The 20,722-nt window shown below is 50.3% G+C and overlaps 1 protein-coding gene across 2 annotated transcripts in view; it reads left to right on the forward strand.

Annotated features, from left to right (window-relative positions):
• The first annotated feature begins 3,153 nt into the window (after nucleotides 1–3,153).
• zgc:110789 (Xan_ur_permease domain-containing protein) overlaps nucleotides 3,154–20,722 on the forward strand; it is a 64,663-nt gene continuing 47,094 nt past the window's right edge. The window contains exons 1-5 of one of the 2 annotated variants that reach the window (XM_038781033.1): nucleotides 3,154–3,509; nucleotides 13,120–13,266; nucleotides 13,827–13,984; nucleotides 16,386–16,545; nucleotides 19,910–20,091. In XM_038781033.1, coding sequence (XP_038636961.1) covers nucleotides 3,501–3,509; nucleotides 13,120–13,266; nucleotides 13,827–13,984; nucleotides 16,386–16,545; nucleotides 19,910–20,091 — 656 coding nt within the window. In that variant the 5' untranslated portion in view covers nucleotides 3,154–3,500. The remainder of the gene's footprint in view (nucleotides 3,510–13,119; nucleotides 13,267–13,826; nucleotides 13,985–16,385; nucleotides 16,546–19,909; nucleotides 20,092–20,722) is intronic. The other variant, XM_038781034.1, reaches the window with a different exon arrangement.

Consider the following 20,722-nt stretch of genomic DNA (forward strand, 5'->3'; position numbering starts at 1 on the left):
TCTCCTCGGAAATTCCCCCGGGTGACTGTCCATCTGATGGCGGTCCTGTGGTGAATTATATGCCATCGTAATTCACACTGTATTGCCTTGCGTGTATTGTGTCCTTGTGGGCTCTGTATGTGAGCCGTTGCGCGGCTCTGCCCATAGGGGGAGATGAGGAGTTTGTACTGGGTTCCACCCTTGGCTCCGCCCATGGCTCCTCCCACTAACCGGAAGTATAAAGCACTGCAGCCGTAACCCTGCTCTCAGTTCCTCTGGTCGCAGGCTGGCTTAGTTGTAAGACTATTAAAACCACGGTTTACTTCCAATCACGTGTCTAGTGAATTGATGGTCACATCAGGTCCACCCCCACCTGAGTACTGTGCCAGCAACTCCAGTGCCCACGGGCTGGTTGCCTGACTGCAATGGTTCCTCGGATCCCCACAGCAGCTTCATGTTTTTAAAAGGTGTACTAATCGGTGCCTACATGACCACTTGCTGGGGTGCGGTTAGACCAGGGGAAGTCGTTTGATAGAGGGCCGTTCCCAGTAATGATATGGTGATTGGCATTAATTGATGATAATGGTTTCTCGCCACACCACGGCGGGATCCTGATTTTGCCAACAGGAGCAGGCTGGTGAGATCACAAACCGATTGGTGTACGCTGTGGTTTCCAATTTTGGACTCTCCTGTGATCTAACAAAATGTTTTGGGTGAATCACGCCCCAGGGGCTGGATTCACCGTGTGGGAGACTAAGTCCCCATGCTGGCGTGCAAACGGTGGTGTTTTACGCCAGGAAAACTGGCGCAAAATGGCCACCGATTCCCTGTTCCCTGGCGGGGGGGAAGGGGGGGGGGGTGGGGGGGAGTCCAAGCAGCCAGGCAGCTTAGAGCTCCCAGCTCTAGCTGCCGATACGGCCCGGAGCATTGCCGGTCCGTGGCCACGCATGTGCTTCATGGCGGACGCAGCCCCGCAAAATTATTCTCCCCCTTTCGTTTGGCTCATGCCCCCACCCCCGCATAATGCCCCCCCTGCTCACAGATCGGCCCTCCCCCAACTGGACAAGTCCGCAGCCACCAGGCTGAGTTTCCGACGGATAAGACCACTTGTGACCCAGCGGTCAGGAATTCGGCTGGTTGGGGACGGAGCATCGCGGGGTGGACCTTAGGAAATGGCCTGAGGCCGTGGATACGGCGTGCGGCGTACTCCTAGAGTATGCAGCTTTTCAGGGGGCGGAGCTTTGTGAAAGTGGCTCCGCCCCCGATTTCATCATCATCGGGGCTTCTCCGCCCCGTCCAGCCCCTTATTTCTAACATTTACCAAATCAAATATAATCCTTTGAAATTCCCTTTGTTTTCCTAACAACCTCTCTATTAGAATTTCTGCAAAGCTTCACGCTCAATGGACGGGATTCTCCGTCGACCGACTAACCAGTACCATCTCTTGCTGCTGCACGCGGTTGGACTCCTCCAACTGCCCCTGCAGGTACTCAGTGCTCGCTGACAATCCCTCACGTAGTCCCTGCAGCTCCACGATCGATGGGACTGTCTGTTCCAGAAGCCCAAAACCCATCTGCCCTCCGACCGTCCGCCCCCTCGGGTGTTCCTATCCCCCCCCTGCTATACCGGATCAGCTGTGTGGTGAGCACCAGAGAGAGTCCCAGGAGCCTCTTCACTAACCAAGGTGAGTGTCTCTGGGATGCCGGAGGTTTCGGAGATAGCTGTGACGGGAAGATAGTGTCATCCTCCGACCCCAGCTCCGAGGTCTCCTGAGTCCTGAGGGGGGTGGTGTTAACACAGGTGTCATGGGGAACCGCAACTAAGCGGGGCCTCACTTCCTCACCAGAGGCCGACCTCCACCTCGGTAACCTCCCTTTCCTCTGGGCTGCCAACCACACCCAGGGCCCTCTGCTCAGCCACGATGAGGGGCTGCAGGTCCATCGGTCCCCCTCCAGTCTTCTCCTGCTCCCGGAGTGTGGTGAATTACACTGTATTGTAATTAACACTGTATTGCAGTGCATTGTATTATGTCCTTGTGGGCTCTGTATGTGAGCCGTTGCGCGGTTCTGCCCATAGGGGGAGATGAGGAGCTTGTACAGGGCTCCACCCTTGGCTCCGCCCATGGCTCCGCCCATGGCCTCTCCCGCTACCGGAAGTATAAAGTGCTGCAGCCGTAAGCCTGTTCTCAGTTCCTCTGGTCGCAGGCAGGCTCAGTTGTAAGACTATTAAAACCACAGTTTACTTCTAATTGTGTCTCTAGTGAATTGATGGTCACATCACGGAGGTTATGGGCGGCCTTCTCCTGGAGGGTCGGAGGGGTGGTGGGGAACAGAAAACGATGGGGTTAGACAGTCCGATGCATGCAGCCCAGGGGGTGGATAGCTGGTGGCTCCAGTGACCAGGGCACCCAGCCATGGCAGCCAGTATGGGTGCCAACATGTGTTGCAGGGTGGGGGTTCGGCCGCCATCCGAGTGGTGGGGTGGAATAGCAGGCATGTGGAACAAGGGTTAGTGTTGCCTACTTACCCTCGCTGCCTGAGGAGGTTGTGCAGTTTCTTTCTGCACTGTAGGCCATTCCGGATGGTGTTGTCCATGGCACTAACCGCCTCTGCCACCAGTGCCCAGACATGGCGAGCGGCGCCGGCTGGTAGCCTCGCCCGCCTCTCCTCCACGGAGTCCAGGAAAGTCTCCAACTCGGCGTCTGTAAATCATGCGGTTGCTTTTCTTGCTGCCGTCTTGTTGGCTGGGATGTTGTGTGCGGGGGCGCAGTGTGTATATGCGACTGCAACTTGTCAACCTGCTGAGGGTCAATCGCAAATCCGATGAATCCTGCATCGATTGTGTTCCATGTGGTGCCAGTGCTAGCCTCTCCACAGTCGCTGAATCCATCCAGGTGGGGTGCCAGTTTTGCTGTTGTGGAACTCCACAAATCCTGAGCATGCATCAGCACTTAGTCTGAGGAAATGAGAATGCCGCCCGCTGTTTGTTGTACAGCAATTTAGCTTACGATTGGAATGTTACCACTAAACAGTCCTGTGGAATTCGCTTTCCATTTTTATTTTGTACAGTAATATGGGAGTGGCTGCATGTTGTTGCTTAGCAGGTTTAATCTATTACAGTGAGCTGGGTACTTATGAGCTGCAGCTCTGTTCAAATCAGTGAGATTCAATGTGTCATCAGACTGTAGAGTCAGGATTTGTTTGCTGTGTTTGGGCTGAGCTTTTTCAGCAACTACTGTAAATTCTAGGCAGTCCTCTCACTATTCTGCACTCTCACAGCAATGATGGTATTTACTTGGAGAACTATAGAGAGTAACCTTATTGTGAGCAGGTAACTCCTGATGTGGAACAATTTTTATAAAAAAGAAGCTTTAGCACAGAAACTTTAGTCCACTCTGCTATGACTCCGTGAGATTGCCTGGGATTAAATATTTGCTGCCTGTCCTCTTGAAAGAATTGTTGATGGGCATATTCGATTGCAGTTGAATTGCTGTATCATCAGAGAAAGAAGTCTAGATAAATATGGATACTGTAAGTATCAATTGTTTACTGAGCTAACTAGTTTTTGATATTGCTAATGCAAAAAGTAACAAAAATTTGTGTACAAACCGATGCAATATGTATAATCATGGCTCATTCATGCTGAAACGTAATTTCAATGCTAGTTGTTAGAGTTATTCATTCAACTCTCCTTTGCTGTTAGTGTGAGAATCCATACATTCGAAAGTACGTCCTCCTTGTCCTTTTCTGAATGAGCCTGCCCAGAATGTGCTCAGCATGGTTAAGAAAGCAGGAAGATTTCCTAGTATGTACCAATCCTTTCATCCTTAATCCGAATCAATTTATGAAATAAATTAGTGGATATTCTTAGCTGAATCCAGCCACGAGGACATCATTCACATACCAGCCGTCAAGTCGGCTTGCAGCTACAGGCACACAAGAGGAGATTGTATTCCCTCCTTAGCTCAATGTCTGGCAAAGGTTTACCTATCACAGGCCTTTTGTTTGCCAATTGTGGAAATGATCAAAGAGGTTATTGTTCTGGAGATCATGTCACGACTCAAGTTTCTGTTTACAAATCTCTTTCGGTGTCAGGTCCTACATTAATGTGACGGCAGTTCCTATGTTATTCGAAGGTATAGCCTTTGGCCACAATGTTAAGGGCCCTTTCGCGTGGGCGTACATCCCGATAGGGCCGCTAACCCTCGTGAGAGGACCATAACGGGGTTTGCAGCAGCGAGATCGCCCCTGCCCCCCGCATCCGGTGGCAGGCGTGAACCTGATTACCATGAATTGAAATGTATTTAAATCTCAGTAAACGTGCTAATGCTGTTTCTTCCAAGATTGTTAGATCCCCCCCCCCCCCCCCACTCCACCCAGGGGGGGTTGTGCTGCATGGAGGTGTGGGAGCATTAAGTAAGAATGGGAGTTTCCTTGATGCTGCTGAAGATGGGGGCAAATGGTTCAGGTCACCTTGATGCCTGTGTGGTGTGGGGGGGGTTTGACCATTGAGTGGCGCGGGGGAGGTGTGGCCCTCTGTGTCGAGTTGTGGGGGGTGTTACCATTGTCTGTAGGGGGCCCCAATGTCTGGGAATGTGTGGGGGCGGCCTTTGCGATTGGGGCACACTTTAGAAATGGGGCCTGGGGGGGGGGGGGGGGGGGGGGGGGGGGGGGGGGTCACCTCTGCTCATCTTTTAATCCTTTTCATCTTTTCACACTTGTGCACATTGCCTTTTGGGCTTTCCTTGGTGTGCGTGATTGATACTATGTCCCAAGAATTCTTGGCTGATCTTTCTGCATGCTGGACAGAATGCTTGGATTCTCACTTGTTTGTGGCGGATGAAAGGAGTGGGATCTGGAGCAGATGGAGGCATACGAGGAGGTCCTTGCAGTGGAGAGAGAGCATTGTCACGTGGGAGCCCGCTGGATTTAGAAGCAGCACATTTCATTTATTCTTTGAGGCTTGGGGTCAGTTTGGCCTTCCGACCACTGGCCTTGTGTGGCCCTGCTCCAGATGTTGGTCGTGACGGGCTGGCGGTGGCCAATCATGTCAAACCATCCCCTAACCAGAGCCTGGGGTCTCTCTTCTGGGAGTGTTCCAGGCAGTGGGCTCTCTTCTGGGGGCTTCCAGGCAGGAGCCTCTTTTATGGGGGGTTTCTAGTACGAGTCTCTCTAATTAGCAAGTCTTTAATTAGGGGGTCTTTGGGGGGGAGGGGTGGTGGGAGAGCGATGGGGGGCAGGAATTGCATTGTAGGGAGGAGGGCGGCCCTCCAATGGACTCTGGGGGTAACTCCTTTAAAACGTTACCCCCTTTGGCCCACCGTGAGGTCCACCGCATCAGGGCCACATTTGTCAATACCTATTTTTGGTTTGGAGGCATTGGTGGTGATTGTTCAGGAATCACTGGAGGCAGGGAGGGTCCCAGAGGACTGCCAAGTGGCTAATGTACCACCGCTGTTTAAGAAGGGAGGGAGGCAGAAGACGGGAAATTATAGGCCGGTTAGCCTGACTTCGGTCATTGGTAAGATTTTAGAGTCCATTATTAAAGATGAGATTGCGGAGTACTTGGGAGTGCATGATAAAATAGGACTGAGTCAGCAAGGCTTCATCAAGGGGAGGTCATGAGGAGGTAACAAGGAAGTTAGACAAAGGACAACCAGTGAATGTGATTTATTTAGATTTTCTAAGATGCCACATAGGAGACTGTTAAATCCGTTAACAGTCCATGGTGTTAAGGGTAAGATACTGGCATGGATAAAGAATTGGCTGATTGGCGGAAGAGTGGGGATAAAGGTTTTTTTTTCAGGATGGCAGCTGGTGACTGGCGTGGCACGATTCTCAGACGCGATGCCGCGCTGGTTGGGAGAATCGCGGGCCACGCCAGTTTTTCGCGCGATGCCGGTCCGACGCGCTCCCGCGATTTTCCCAACAGGCAAAATCGGTCCCGTCGGAATCCATGCGGCGCAAGCCGGAGAATCGCCCGAGACACCCAAAATGGCGATTCTCCGAGGGGAGACGCCCTGGTGGAGGAGTCGGAGGGAGAAGTCGTGCTGGCTGACGCTGAGCGCTGAGGAGGTGAGCGGACTGTCCCGGAGTCTCCGCAGACTGGGGAAGGCTTCCCCGAGAACACAGCGGCCAATGGGGAGTGGGGGGGTGGGAGGGGGGGAGGGTGGAGGTGGGAGGGGAGAGAGAGGGAGTGGAGGTGGGAGGGGGGAGAGGGAAGGAGCGAAGCTAGGAGGGGGAGAGGGAGTGGAGGTGGGAGGGGGAGAGGGAGGGAGTGGAGGTGGAAGGGGGGAGAGGGAAGGAGCGAAGCTATGAGGGGGAGAGGGAGTGGAGGTGGGAGGGGGAGAGAGAGGGAGTGGAGGTGGGAGGGGGAGAGAGAGGGAGTGGAGGAAGGAAGGGAGGGGGAGAGGGAGGGAGGGGGGGAGGGGGAGAGAGAGGGAGTGGAGGTGGGAGGGGGAGAGGGAGGGAGTGGAGGTGGGAGGGGATAGAGAGGGAGTGGAGGTGGGAGGGGGAGAGGGAAGGAGCGGAGCTAGGAGGGGGGAGAGGGAGTGGAGGTGGGAGGTGCAGCACTACGGTATAGTACTACGTTGATAACTGTGTCAGCGGGTGTGATCAGTGCCATGTTGAATGATGACAGCCCGATCTGCAATGAGCTGTGAGCTCAGAATCGTTAGACAAAGTCTGACATCCATCTCGCTGGTCGCTGTGTTCGTCAGGGACACTCCATCACGTGCCCGTGTGGGGTAGCTGCCGTCGGAGTGCCGAGGACTACGGTGTCCGACTGTGGGAGGTGGGGGGGGGGGGGGGGGGGGGGGGGGGAGAGACTGCACACCAGGCACCGATGTTTAACCGCTTGCCCCCAGCGGCACTCGGTCACCATCAGGAGCCCCGTGGCACCGGAGATAGCACAGAGTCTGACAAGTTAGGTGCAACAGTGAGTTTAATAGTGAAGGTTACATACAGATGCCCTAGCCCTTACAACTAAACTGTGCCCTGCACCCATGCCAACTTACTATGTGTCCAACTTCCTTGCCTTACGGGCCCTACCACTATGTCTAAATGAATCCCCAGATGGTACAGCGGGAGTGGAGGCGGACTGCTGAGAATTACGCCCCGCGACATGTCTCCCCGTCGGCACGCGTTTCCTGGAGCGACTTGGCCTTGATGGGCCAGGCTGCTCGGCGGACGTGCTGGATGATGTGGTGCCACCCTGCTCTGCCCGCTGCCCACCAGATGTGCCAGGGACGGGACGGGGGAGGCCGAGCGTTCAGGGACGCCCCATGATAGAGTTAATGAGACAGGCACCAGAACCTCCTCCTCCCTGAGGGAGCCCAATGGCCCCTGGGCCTCACTGTGGGACGGAGGTGTGAGCGGGGAGGTGCCCCGTCGTACCACAACCACCTGGCGTTGCCAGTCCTGGAGGCCTGCAACGGCATCGACCAGTGTTCGAATGTTCGCAGAGATGGACTCCAGGGAGTGAGACATTCCCGCCAGGGACTGTGCGACCTCAACCTGTGAGTGCACGACGCCATCCAGCACGTGCACCAGGCGGTCGATGCTCTCCGTGACTGACTGCTGGGACTGTGCCATGGCCTGCTGGGACTGGGCCATGACCCGGTGAGACTCGGCCAGGGCCCGGAGCGCGCCGGCAATGCTGTTTTGGCTCTGGCACATTGCTGCCTGTGAGAGGGCAGCCCTCTCCTGGGCCATGGATGACGAGTACACGTGAAGCCCAACGCCTTGCAGAACCTGACCCATGGCCAAAACCGTTTCAGCCATTGCCTCGACCGCGGATGCCACCCGTGCGGTGTCGGCCTGGGTGGCTGTGATGACCGGCACCACTCCCTGCTCCTGGACGTGGATGGACTCCTCCAACTGCGTCTGCAGCTGCTGGAAGATGGGTTTCCAAATGCATTGGGTGGGTCGAGTAAATCCAGGAACCCGGGAAACGTCTGGGATCCAGCTGGATGCTGGGCCTGGGCTGCACTCCGACCGTCCAGCCCCTCGGCTGCTCCGAACTCCACCTGCTGTACCGGCTCAGCTGTGTGGTGCACACCAGACCGTGACCCAGGAGCCTCATCACTTATTTGCCCAACCGAGGTGAGTGTCACTGGGATGGTGGATGGTGTGGGAGACAGCAGTGCCGCAAGCTCTATGTCATCGTCCGTAAAGAAGTCCGGTGTGTCCTGGTCCCCCTCATGGCCCGGCGCAGGGCGCACGCGGCCCATGTAAAGTTCAGCAGCGGGTGAGTCCGTTGACTGCGTGGCCGTCCTCTGTGCATCTAGGTCCACAGTCCCCGTCCTGTCCCCGTCACTGTGTTGTCTCATGGCCCGACCTTCAGGCAACGCACAGCCATGATTGTCGTCACTGTCTGTCCTCGGTACGTCCCCCTCCAGAGTCCCGGATTTAGAGGATGGCCCTCCTGGCTTGGGAACAGAATGATATGGGGTTCGTTAGACACGCTCGGCCGGGTGTACGGTGGCCCAGTGGGCAGAGTGTGAGGGGAGAGAGGATGGGTGGCCCAGTGGGCAGAGTGTGAGGGGAGAGAGGATGGGTGATCCAGTGGGCAGAGTGTGAGGGGAGAGAGGATGAGTGGCCCAGTGGGCAGAGTGTGAGGGGAGAGAGGATGGGTGGCCCAGTGGGCAGAGTGTGAGGGGAGAGAGGATGGGTGATCCAGTGGGCAGAGTGTGAGGGGAGAGAGGATGGGGGGCCCAGTGGGCAGAGTGTGAGGAGAGAGAGGATGGGTGGCCCAGTGGGCAGAGTGTGAGGGGAGAGAGGATGGATGGTCCAGTGGGCAGAGTGTGAGGGGAGAGAGGATGGATGGTCCAGAGGGCAGAGTGTGAGGGGAGAGAGGATGGGTGGCCCAGTGGGCAGAGTGTGAGGGGAGAGAGGATGGGTGGCCCAGTGGGCAGAGTGTGAGGGGAGAGAGGATGGGTGGTCCAGTGGGCAGAGTGTGAGGGGAGAGAGGATGGGCTGGGGAGGGGTGGGGGGGGGGCATGCAGGGCTGTCTCAGTTGCTTCTGCGCTTCCAACCTCACATTGCGCAACCTCCCGGGTGGCGGATCCCCCAGCGAGGTCCAGTGCCCTCTGCTCGAACACTGTCAGGGGGTGCAGCACGGGCGAACCCCCTCTGGTTCTATTGCTCTCCCGGCTGTTGTGAGCTGTCTTGTCCAGAATCGGTCGCGATCGGGGCCGTTTCGCACCGTCGCGAAACTCGACGGAGTTCATGACGGCGAGGTCGCTCCGGCGCAGCCTTGGAGAATCGCGCCCTTGGTGTGCCTCAGGGGTCGGTGCTGGAACTACAACTTTACACAACATACATTAATGATCTGGAGGAAGGAACTGAAGGCGCTATTGCTAAGTTTGCAGGTGATACAAAGATATGTAAAGGGATATGTTGAGGAAGCAGCGGAGCTGCAGAAGGACTTGGACAGGCTAAGAGAGTGGGCAAAGATGTGGCAGATGGAATACAATGTGGAAAAGTATGAGGTTATGGACTTTGGAAGGAGGAATGGAGGCATAGACTTTTTTTTAAATGGGGAAATGCTGAGGAAATCAGAAGCACAAAGGAACTTGGGAGTTCTTGTTCACGATTCTCTTAAGGTTAACGTGCAGGTTCAGTCGGCAGTTAGAAAAGCAAATGTAGGGCAGCACGGTGGCCTAGTGGTTAGCATAACCGCCTCACGGCGCTGAGGTCCCAGGTTCGATCCCGGCTCTGGGTCACTGTCCGTGTGGAGTTTGCACATTCTCCCCGTGTCTGCGTGGGTTTCGCCCCCACAACCCAAAAATGTGCAGAGTAGGTGGATTGGCCACGCTAAATTGCCCCTTAATAGAAAAAATAATTGGGTAATCTAAATTTATAAAAAAAAAAAAAAGAAAAGCAAATGTTACCATTGATGTCGAGAGGGCCAGAATATAAGACCAGGGATGTACTTCTGAGGCTGTACAAGGCTCTCATCAGACCCCATTTGGAGTATTGTGAGCAGTTTTGGGCCCCGTATCCAAGGAAGGGTGTGATGGCTTTGGATGTCCAGACGAGGTTCACAAGAATGATCCATGGAATGAAGAGTTTGTCGTATGAGGAATGATTGAGGACTCTGGGTCTGTACTAGTTGGAGTTTAGAAGAATGAGGGGGGATCTTATTGAAACTTACAGGATTTGCGAGGCCTGGGTAGAGTGGATGTGCAGAGGATGTTTCCACTTGTAGGAAAAACTAGAACCAGAGGGCACAATCTCAGATTGATTTAAAAAAGAGATGAGGAGGAATTTCTTCAGCCAGAGGGTGTGAATGTGTGGAACTCTTTGCCGCAGAAGGCTGTGCAAGCCAAATCACTGAGTGCCTTTAAGGCAGAGATAGATAGGTCCTTGATTAATAAGGGGATCAGGGGTTATGGGGAGGAGGCAGGAGAATGGGGATGAGAAAATATCAGCCATGATTGAATGGCGGAGCAGACTCAATGGGCTAAGTGGCCTAATTCTCGCAATGGGTTTGATGCTAACGTGAAACCTGTTTTTTATGGTGAGGCCTGCGAAAAATCTTGTGAGCCTGCTGGAATGAGAAACTTGGTGGCAAGATCTTAGGCGGAATTCTCCAATAATAGGGCTATGTCCCCAAGCCAGCGTAAAAACGCTGGCGAATCACTCTGGACTCCCCCCCCCCCCCCCCCGATCCTCCCGCCCGCCACCAGGGCGGCCGTTCCCGACTGCCAATAAGTGGTTAGAACCAGGTCATCGGGAGCTCGGCCAGTTTTCCTCGGAGAACATGGGGGCGGGGGGCAGACCTCTGTCAATGACCCCTACCTGTGCCGTATACTTCGCACAAGCGCACGTTTCTCCAGGGACCGGAGAATCGCGGGAGCAGCATTGGACTCGATTTTGGCGTAAACGCCCATTCTCCGCCCCTGTGCCGATCACGATTCTGGCGCGGAGGCGCGGAGAATCCAGCCGCTTGTTCTCTGATATTCCCGCCCACTGACAATAACATAACAAAGTTCCCATTGGCAGTGGCGGACCATCTGGAGAGCTCCATTGGAGGGGTTTCACCTTACATGTATGGGTGGGTCATTGCCACAGTACTTGTGTGCAGTTGGGGGGTGGGGGGGGTCATTGCCTCGGTGCTTGCTTGTTGGGGAGGGATTTCCCAGTGTTTTTGGGAAGGGAGGGTTTCCCCTTCTCCGTGGGGGGAGATGGGGAGAATTGTCTTCATGCAGGTCGCTTTAAAGGGGCACCACAGTTTCTGTGGACCTGGCGTTGCTGACTCTTTCAGGCCCCACCCAGCTGGGATGATGGTGAAAGACCCGTCCCCAGATTTCTTTGAGCTCAGAGTGCGAGAGAATCTGGAGAGAAAACTCGACAGTTCAGCTGGAGTGCTACATGCTAATTTTCTCAACTCAGCCAGTTCTCATTGCACAGAGTGCAAAGTTGCACCCTCTGTTTCTCTCCACATCTAGTGCCTGTCTAGAGAGGATTTCCAGCCCTTTTTATTTTCATTTTACTCACCATATTTATCAGTGAGACCTGGCAGCCTCCTGCATTATTGAGTCTCAACACCTCAGCTAGGGCCACATAGGGTTGCCGGAGGTGGCTTCAGTGTCATTGGCTGCAAGTGGTAAAGAAAGGCAGAACTACTGCTCATGAATGCCAGCAAATGACTTGTGCCTGGAAGCGTGCCTGTGCAGTGTGAGGAAGGTTTGGGCTTTGCTGCCCTCTGCCATCTGAAATCACCCTGATTGCTGGGATTCAAGCATGAGAATTACTTCCTAGGCAGAATACTAAGGACAGTTGTGTTGCTGTGTCCCAGTGTGGATCATCACCTTCAGGAGAGGAGGGTAGAAAATGTGGGGAGGGACATTGCCAGAAATCAGTTTACTCTGCACTTTCAAATAGGTGGCAGAGCATTTGTCATGGGTCAGGGTTTAGAGACCCCCAAAGTGTATCATGGAGTTCACCTGACCCACAACTTTTAATAGATTGTGGTATGGGGATCACACGGCCCACTCTACAGGTGTGGTACAGCAGAAATGGAAAGGTATTTTTTAAAGCAAAACAATGTTTATTCCATGAACTCAAGTTAACCTTTTTAAAACATACAGTGAACATCTTAGCAACCATTAATTCAAATACAACCCCCAAAGAATACAACATCAAGTAATCCTTTAAGCTTTCCTTTTAACATCCATTAGACTTAAAACATCTTTTACCAGAAGCACATCAGGTTAAAGTCACTACTGTTATTAATTTTAAATCACGAGGGTCGATTTACAGTCTTTAGATTACAGAGAGAGATTCATACAGTTTCTGGCTGTGACTGCAGCTATCCAGCACTGAAAACTAAACTAAAACACACCCTGCAGCAAACAGCCTAAAACAAAAGTAAAAAGCTGACAGACAGCCCAGCTCCACCCACTCTCTGACATAAATGCAGTAATAAACACCTATTTCTTAAAGGTACTCTCACTACAGATATTTATATACACAACCATTTACAAACACCAATTTCTTAAAGGTACTCTCACATGACATATTAAAGTGCCAGACCTGTGTTGCAAGAAAGAGGTTTGCGGTGCATCGTAACAGTATTCTATTTAAAATTAAATATTTCCCAGAAGGGAAAAATAGCGAAACGGGAAATAGGAATTATGGTCCGTACAATTTTTACCTCGTGAGAAGTATTTAATTTTAAATATAATTCAGTTACGATGCATCGCATCGTAATTCAGTTGTCTCACATTCTTTTTCAGCTGTATTTAAGCATTCACCATTTATGTCTAGCAGGAAGTAAATTGAATAAGTTCCAAAAGATTGAATCAGTTGGGTAACGTAATGAGTCACTGGGTGTATCCCAATTCGGTATAGGGCACTGTAGAAGCTCCGACTCAGAAGGGAAAAATAGTGAAACGATAATAGGAATTCTGATCCGTACTATTTTTACCTTTGTAATGTGACACACCCATGACTCATTACATTACCCAACTGGTTCAATCTTTTGCATCTTATTCAATTTATTTCCTGATAGACGTAAATGGTGAATGCTTAAACACAACTGAAAAAGAATGTGAGACTAGTGTTATAATGTTGCACACTTTTAAAAGAATCTCAGTTGTTTTGCAGGAGCATTCATTTTTAATTTGTTATTTAGAATGAAGTTGGAGGTGCTCATAAACCCAGCGCATCACTTAATATGGAGGACAACGGGCTTTCTTCAACCAAGAAGAACATAAACAAAATGACATACTATGTCACGGATGTTCCTCCCTGGTATTTGTGCATACTTCTTGGCACTCAGGTAAGAAACAGAGGGAGACGATAAGAGAGCCAGACCATGGAGAAAAATGTTCTTTACCTTCCATGTCCTCCGGCTTATTGTGATGGTGGTGCATGTGTACCATCGATAGGATGTACTGCAGCAATCTGCCGAGGCTCTTCTGCTGGCACCCCTCCCCTTGTTAAGATTCTCAGGAAGGGGCCTGCTTTAAATTCTTTCTATTTGAGTAGCTGCAGTCAGCGATGATTTTGCTTTCCCAGTTACACCTCCTCTAGAACCATTCTTTAATTTCTTGTTGTATTACCATCTTTTTCTGGCTTTCACCATCATCCTTTTTGTTGTTTAGTCTCCTGCCTAACACCCTCTCGAACTTTCCCCTTTGTTCTTTCCTCCCACTACCCCTCCCCAAGCACTTGTTTCAAGCCTGTCACATCTCGAACTTTCTCAAAGATCATTAACATAGATCTTTAACTGTTCTCTCAGGTGCTTCCTGATTTGTTGAGTATTTCCAGCATGTTCTGTTTTATTTCCAGGTATTTTGCCTCTGATTAAAATTCTATTTGTAATTACATTTTCCCCAGCATTATCTGACTGCATTGGGTGGTACTGTCGCCATCCCTCTCCTTTTGTCACGGGCGCTCTGCTTACAACATGACCACATCACCCAAAGCTACCTTATCAGCACCATTTTCTTTGTGTCGGGAATATGCACACTCCTTCAAGTCTTTTTTGGGGTCAGGTAAGACAGCAACGTACTGTAATCTTTAACCTGTCAATCTATCGAAGCTAACCTTTGTCTATTTCGTAAACACAATTTCTCTAAAACTTGGCAGAGCGCTATTCAGTCTTAGCATTAGAACGTTAGCCTTAATATCTTAGATGTTCTAGAACACAAAAAGATAATACATTATGCTATATCAATACAAACCTGCACAGTGAGTTCAGTTCTAGAAATCACACTTTAGGATTGTGTGCATTGGCTTTGGAAGCAAAGGTTTTTTAGAATTATACTCCAAGTTTTAGATTACAAGGAGGGATTAGACAAACCAGGGTTGTATTTCCTGAAATGTAAATGGTTAAGAGTCAGTTTAAGTTATTCAAGGATAAGGTAGAGAAAAACTATTTTCATTGTAAAAGTAGTTTAGACGTAGGGGGCATTTTCTAAAAATTAGTACCAGCTTTTGAGCAGAGAAGTTTGGAAACATAATTTCATGGAAAGAATGTCAGAAGTAGGGAGCGGCCTGCCGCAAAAAGCAGGAGGTACCAGCTCAATGAATAATTTAAAATCTGAGATTGATGGAATTTTGCTAAACAAAGGTTATTCAGGATATGGAGCCAAGGCAGGTAAATGGAGTGAATAATGAACAGATCAGCCAAAATGTAATTGAATTGTAATTTGGACATTCTGAATTCGCCCTCTGTGTACCCGAACGTGCGCAGGAATGTGGCGACTAGGGGGATTTTCACAGTAACTTCATTGCAGTGTTAATGTAAGCCTACTTGTGACAATAAACATTCTTATTATTAAAACAGGTTTAAAACTGTTCCTACCTTTGTCAAGATTAGTTGGGGACACATTTACAACATACAATGCCAAGCGATTTAGTGTTTTTTTCCATTAGTTTTGGTATGTTCAATATTTTTTCTCATGACTCACAATATTAATGTCAATCATTTCCAGTCAATCATCAAGTACAGTACCAACAAGGTTGGACCTATCCGCCCCCCCCCCCCCCCCCCCCCCCTCCAGTTCTGGTGGGAACAAGTGGTTTGCCAATGTGTCACTTGCTAATTTTAAATAAAACAGGGACCTTCCTGTAGGAGCGGTTTTAAGACCTGTGTATTGAGTCAGCTTCCAAGGGGGATTCTTCCCTGTGGCTCAACTCAGTACAGAGAGCAAAAGACACATCAGCAATCTGGATAAGATGACTTATTTATTAATCCAAGCTTGGTTACGTGCAGATGGAGGTGTGATCTGGATAAGGCCAAGATCTATCTCTCAACACTAATAAAACAGGTCAATTATACAATTTCCAAAAATCAATAGCCCACCCCAGTTGGACTCGATGTAATCCCTGAAACTGTCATGTTTAAACCTTATGCAATAACATTGCAATCAACCCTTAATGAACTACACCCTGTTTGCTGTGGTTACAAAAATGCTTGATGTCAATCTTTGCATCCTAAATTGTTTTTCCCCTATCTCAGCACCCTGCTCACCCATTGTTCATGAGGGCCAGGATGGCAGAACTGGCATCCTCTTTACTCCATGGATCGTTTCAGAAAGCCAGGATATCAAAAGTGACTTCCTTTTTGCTTCCTGAGGATTTCGGAGGCCACTGATAAAAAATTGTGTTTACTAGTAGTTTGCTGATCACTCATCTCCTGTGCCTCAAAAACATGGTCAAGTTAGCTAACCTAAATCCCATCATGCATTGTGGCACTGCTTGTCGCCAGAGTTTGATTACTTAATACTGCTATGTCCTAAATATACATGTTTAATGGTTAATAATGATGACTCAGTACACTTCCTATAATTAATCTCAATTAAACTAACTTATGTAAAACTATTCTAGTGGCATCCTAACTATTCAGTTTTAAGAGGTCTCACTGCTGGACCCCCCCCCCCCTTCACTTCCAGATTCCCAGAGAGCATGGTGGGGTTAGCAATAGATGTCGCCCAAGAACCACTATGCTGAGATCAAAATATTTCAGGCCCTTGAATAAAATTAACTACCCCAAAAATTGCATAAATTTGTAGCATCTGACGGCATGGTAGCACAGCGGTTAGCACTGTTGCTTCACAGCGCCAGGGACTCTGTTCGATTTCCGGCTTGGGTCACTGTCTGTGCAGAGTCTGCACGTTCTCCCCGTGTCTGCGTGAGTTTCCCCCGGGTGCTCCGGTTTCCTCCCACGAGTCCCAAAAGACTTGTGGGGGGAAGTGCTTGTGAGGTGAATTGGACATTCTAAATTCTCCCTCAGTGTACCCGAATAGCTGCTTGAGTTTGGTGACTTTCACAGTAACTTTGGGGATTTTCACAGTAACTTCATTGCAGTGTTAATGTAAGCCTACTTGTGACACTAATAAAAGTTATGATTATTAACAAGGAGGACTGACCAATTTACCATGTTTGTTTCAGGTTACCAATTCTCCAAGGGGGAACATTTACTTTCCTAACTCCGACTGTGGCAATGCTATCCTTGCCCCAGTATAAATGTCCAGAATGGACGCACAACAAGACGCTAGTCAACGTCAGTGATCCGATCTTTATTGAAGTTTGGCAGACACGCATACGAGAGGTACTTTATTAAAAAAACAGAAACCTATTTTTCAGGAGACTGGTTGGCACAGTGGATTAATGACCTTTCATCTCTGGGGCAAGGGCTTGAATTTTAGTCCAGACTGATGAGCTGAAAGATTGCTCGTGTCGCAAGGGTTCTCTGTATAAGGAATTTGACAGATTTAACCTTGTTCCCAATATTTTGGGAAGGGGGGGCACCACCAAACCGCGGGATCGGGCCTCCAGCTCAAAATGGTGGCTCGAAACTGGGATTCTGACTGAATCCAGTGAGTTCTTCCCCATGTATAAATCAGCGTGGAACAGGAGACAGACCTGCATACTGGGCCCGTCCCCAGTACCAGTGGAGAGCACTAGTGATTCTGCGCTGGTGGGAACACTTAGGCTCCAGGATAGAGAATCCAGGCCTATGTGTCCCATTCCATGTTTGCAGTTAATAAAATGTAAGTCTTGCATTTATATAATTATTTTCATGACTGCCTGATGCCTTAATGAGCCTTACAGCCAAAGATGTACTTTTTGAAGTCACTGTTGGAATAATGAAAATGTGGTGGTTAATTTGCACACAATAAGGTCCCATAAACAATAACATGATAATGATGTTTATTAAGCGACCACACACCAGGGTAACTTCCCCTCTCTTCTTAAAAATAGTGCTATGAGATCTTGGCCACAAGGATAGAGGACTGTGTGCCGGGGGTCATTCATGAGAACCAGACGGGGTTTGTGAAGGGAAGGCAGCTGAACACCAATATACGTAGGCTTCTGAATGTTAGAATGATGCCGGTGGTAGAAGGGGAGGCGGAGATAGTGGTAGCATTAGATGCGGAGAAGGCCTTTGATAGGGTCGAGTGGGGGTACCTGTGGGAGGTGCTGGAAAGGTTTGGGTTCGGGGAGGGGTTTGTTAGGTGGGTGAGGCTGTTATATGAGGCCCCGATGGCGAGCGTTGCCACGAATAGGAGGAGATCGGAGTACTTTTGGTTGTACCAGGGGACGAGGCAGGGGTGTCCCCTGTCCCCTTTGCTCTTTGCGTTGGCAATTGAGCCCCTGGCCATGGCGTTGAGGGAGCCGAGGAATTGGAGGGGTCTGGTGAGGGGTGGGGAGGAGCACCGAGTGTCATTATATGCAGATGACTTGTTGCTTTATGTGGCGGACCCAGTGGGGGGAATGCCAGAGGTGATGCAGATCCTTAGGGAATTTGGGGGCTTTTCTGGGTACAAGCTCAACCTGGGTAAGAGTGAGCTGTTCGTCGTGCACCCGGGGCATCAAGAGGCGGGGATTGATAGGCTCCCGCTGAAAAGGACGGGGATGAGCTTTCGGTACCTGGGAGTCCAGGTGGCTAGGAGCTGGGGGGCCCTTCACAAGCTTAACCTCACTAGGCTGGTGGAGAAAATGGAGGAGGAGATTAAAAGATGGGACATATTGCCGCTGTCACTGGCGGGCAGGGTGCAGTCCGTCAAGATGACGGTGCTCCCAAGGTTTTTGTTTCTGTTCCAGTACCTCCCCATCCTTATCCCGAAGGCCTTTTTTAGGAGGGTCAACAGGAGTATTACGGGATTTGTATGGGCGCATGGGACTCCAAGGGTGAGAAGGGTGTTTTTGGAGCAGGGCAGGGATAGGGGGGGGGCTGGCGCTGCCCAACCTCTGTGGGTACTACTGGGCTGCCAGCGCAGTGATGGTGCGTAAGTGGGTAATGGACGGGGCAGGGGCAGCATGGAAGAGGATGGAGATGGCGTCCTGCGTGGACACGAGCCTGGAGGCACTGGTAACAGCGCCGTTGCCGCTCCCTCCAACGAGGTATACCACGAGCGCGGTGGTGGCAGCTACCCTCAAAATTTGGGGGCAATGGAGACGGCATAGGGTGGAGGTGGGGGGCTCGATTGAGTCCCCGATACAGGGGAACCACCGGTTCTGTACCAGGGAGCATCGACGGCGGGTTTCTTGGCTGGCACAGGGTAGGTATTAGGAGGTTGAGGGACCTGTTTGTGGATGGGAGGTTTGCGAGCCTGGGTGAGTTAGAGGGGAAGTTTGGGCTCCCCCCGGGGAACATGTTTAGGTACATGCAGGTTAGGGCTTTTGCCAGGCGGCAGGTGGAGGGGTTCCCTCTGCTGCCCTCACGTGGGGTACGGGACAGGGTGCTCTCGGGGGTGTGGGTTGGAGGGGGGAGGATTTTGGATGTTTACCATGTCATGCAGGAGGTAGATGAGGCCTCGGTGGAGGAGCTGACGGGTAAATGGGAAGAGGAGCTGGGTGAGGAGATTGAGGAGGGGACGTGGGCGGATGCCCTGGAGAGAGTGAATTCCTCTTCTTCCTGTGTGAGGCTTAGCCTCATACAGTTCAAGGTGCTGCATAGGGCCCACATGACCGGGACGAGGATGAGTAGGTTTTACGGGGGCGAAGACAGGTGTGCTAGGTGCTCGGGGAGCCGAGCGAACCATGCCCATATGTTCTGAGCATGCCCAGCGCTGGGGGAGTTTTGGAAGGGGGTAGCAAGGACGGTGTCGAGGGTGGTAGGATCCAGGGTCAAGCCAGGCTGGGGACTCGCAATTTTTGGGGTTGCAGTGGAGCCGGGAGTGCAGGAGGCGAAAGAGGCCGGTGTTCTGGCCTTTGCGTCCCTAGTAGCCCGGCGGAGGATTTTGCTTCAATGGAAGGATGCGAGTTCCCCAAGCGTGGAGGCCTGGATCAATGATATGATGGGGTTCATTAAATTGGAGAAGGTGAAATTTGCCCTGAGGGGATCAGTACAGGGGTTCTTTAGGCGGTGGAAGCCTTTCCTGGACTTCCTGGCGGAACGGTAGGGAAATAGGCCAGCAGCAGCAGCAACCCAGGGGGGGGGGGGCTTTGTTTCGTTGTTTCGGGGGAAGGCAGAAATGTGTGTATGTGTTTATTGAATATGCCGGGTGTTTATCTATTTCTTCTTTTTGTAGTTACTGGGGGGGTTGGTTTTGAGGGTTAGTGTGTTTTTCATTTGGTTGTTGTTAATACTGGTTTCTTGTTGTTATTTTCTGTTTTTGATATGTTTTGGAAAATCTCAATAAAAATTTTTTTTAAAAAATAGTTCTATGGACCTTTTATGTCTACCTAAATAGGCGGACAGGCCTTGGCTTGATGTCTTATCCAAAGGCAATCTGACAGTATCTGACCCTTAGTATTGCACCAGAGTATCGGCCTTGATTATTGTGCTCAAGCCCTGGAGTGCGAATTGAATCAGAGTATTTCAGAGGCAAAGCCTAACTGAGCTTCTAATCAAGATGTAATCAATGATTTTCAGAATGCTGGTATTTAATTTTTCTTGTAATTTCTTATTACTTTAATGACACAAAACAAATCGAGGCATGAAAACCTGATAATCTTCTTGTTTGCAGGTCCAAGGAGCAATTATGGTGGCAGCCTGTTTCCAAATAGTTGTGGGATTTTCTGGTTTAATTGGATTTTTAATGCGGTATATTGGTCCTTTAACAATTGCTCCAACCATCTCTCTGATTGGACTGGGCTTGTTTGATTCAGTTGGGAACAATGCAGGCATCCACTGGGGAATTTCAGGAATGTAAGTACCCATAGCTACTATTAAGTAGAATGTTTGTAAGTACTTAATGTTAACACTGCATAAAAAAAAAGTTACGTTTGAAAATCAATATCCAATTGAGGGGCTATAGATATTCATTTCTACCAATACAGACAATAGTTGTAAATTGTGAAAACGAGTAATGAGAAAAGGATTCATGATTTTTAAAAATTAATTCATGGGATGTGGGCACCAGCATTTATTGCCCATCGCTGAGGGCACTTAAGGGGAAACCACATTTCTGGAGATCTGGAGCCACATGTAGGCCAGACCAGGTAAAGACAGCAGATTTCCTTCCTTAAAGGATATTAGTGAACCAGATCGGTTTTTACAACAATTGACCGTTAAACTTTTAATTCCAGATTTTTATTGAATTTATATTTCACATTCTGCCATCACGGGATTCGAACGCGGGTCCCCAGAGAATGATTCTGGGTCCCTGGATTACGAGTCCAGCGACAATACCGCTGTCTCCCCGTACTTAAATTACTTAAAACTAATAATAAACAGGCATTACATGTATTCACGGCTGCAAATTGAACAGCTACTGTAGCTTTTCAGAAAAGGTATCCAACATAGAGCTTGCAGGAATGCTAAGATAGATAGGCTCCTG

The sequence above is a fragment of the Scyliorhinus canicula genome, chromosome 20, assembly GCF_902713615.1.
Source record: "Scyliorhinus canicula chromosome 20, sScyCan1.1, whole genome shotgun sequence".
In the NCBI taxonomy this organism is placed as follows: Eukaryota; Metazoa; Chordata; class Chondrichthyes; order Carcharhiniformes; family Scyliorhinidae; genus Scyliorhinus; species Scyliorhinus canicula.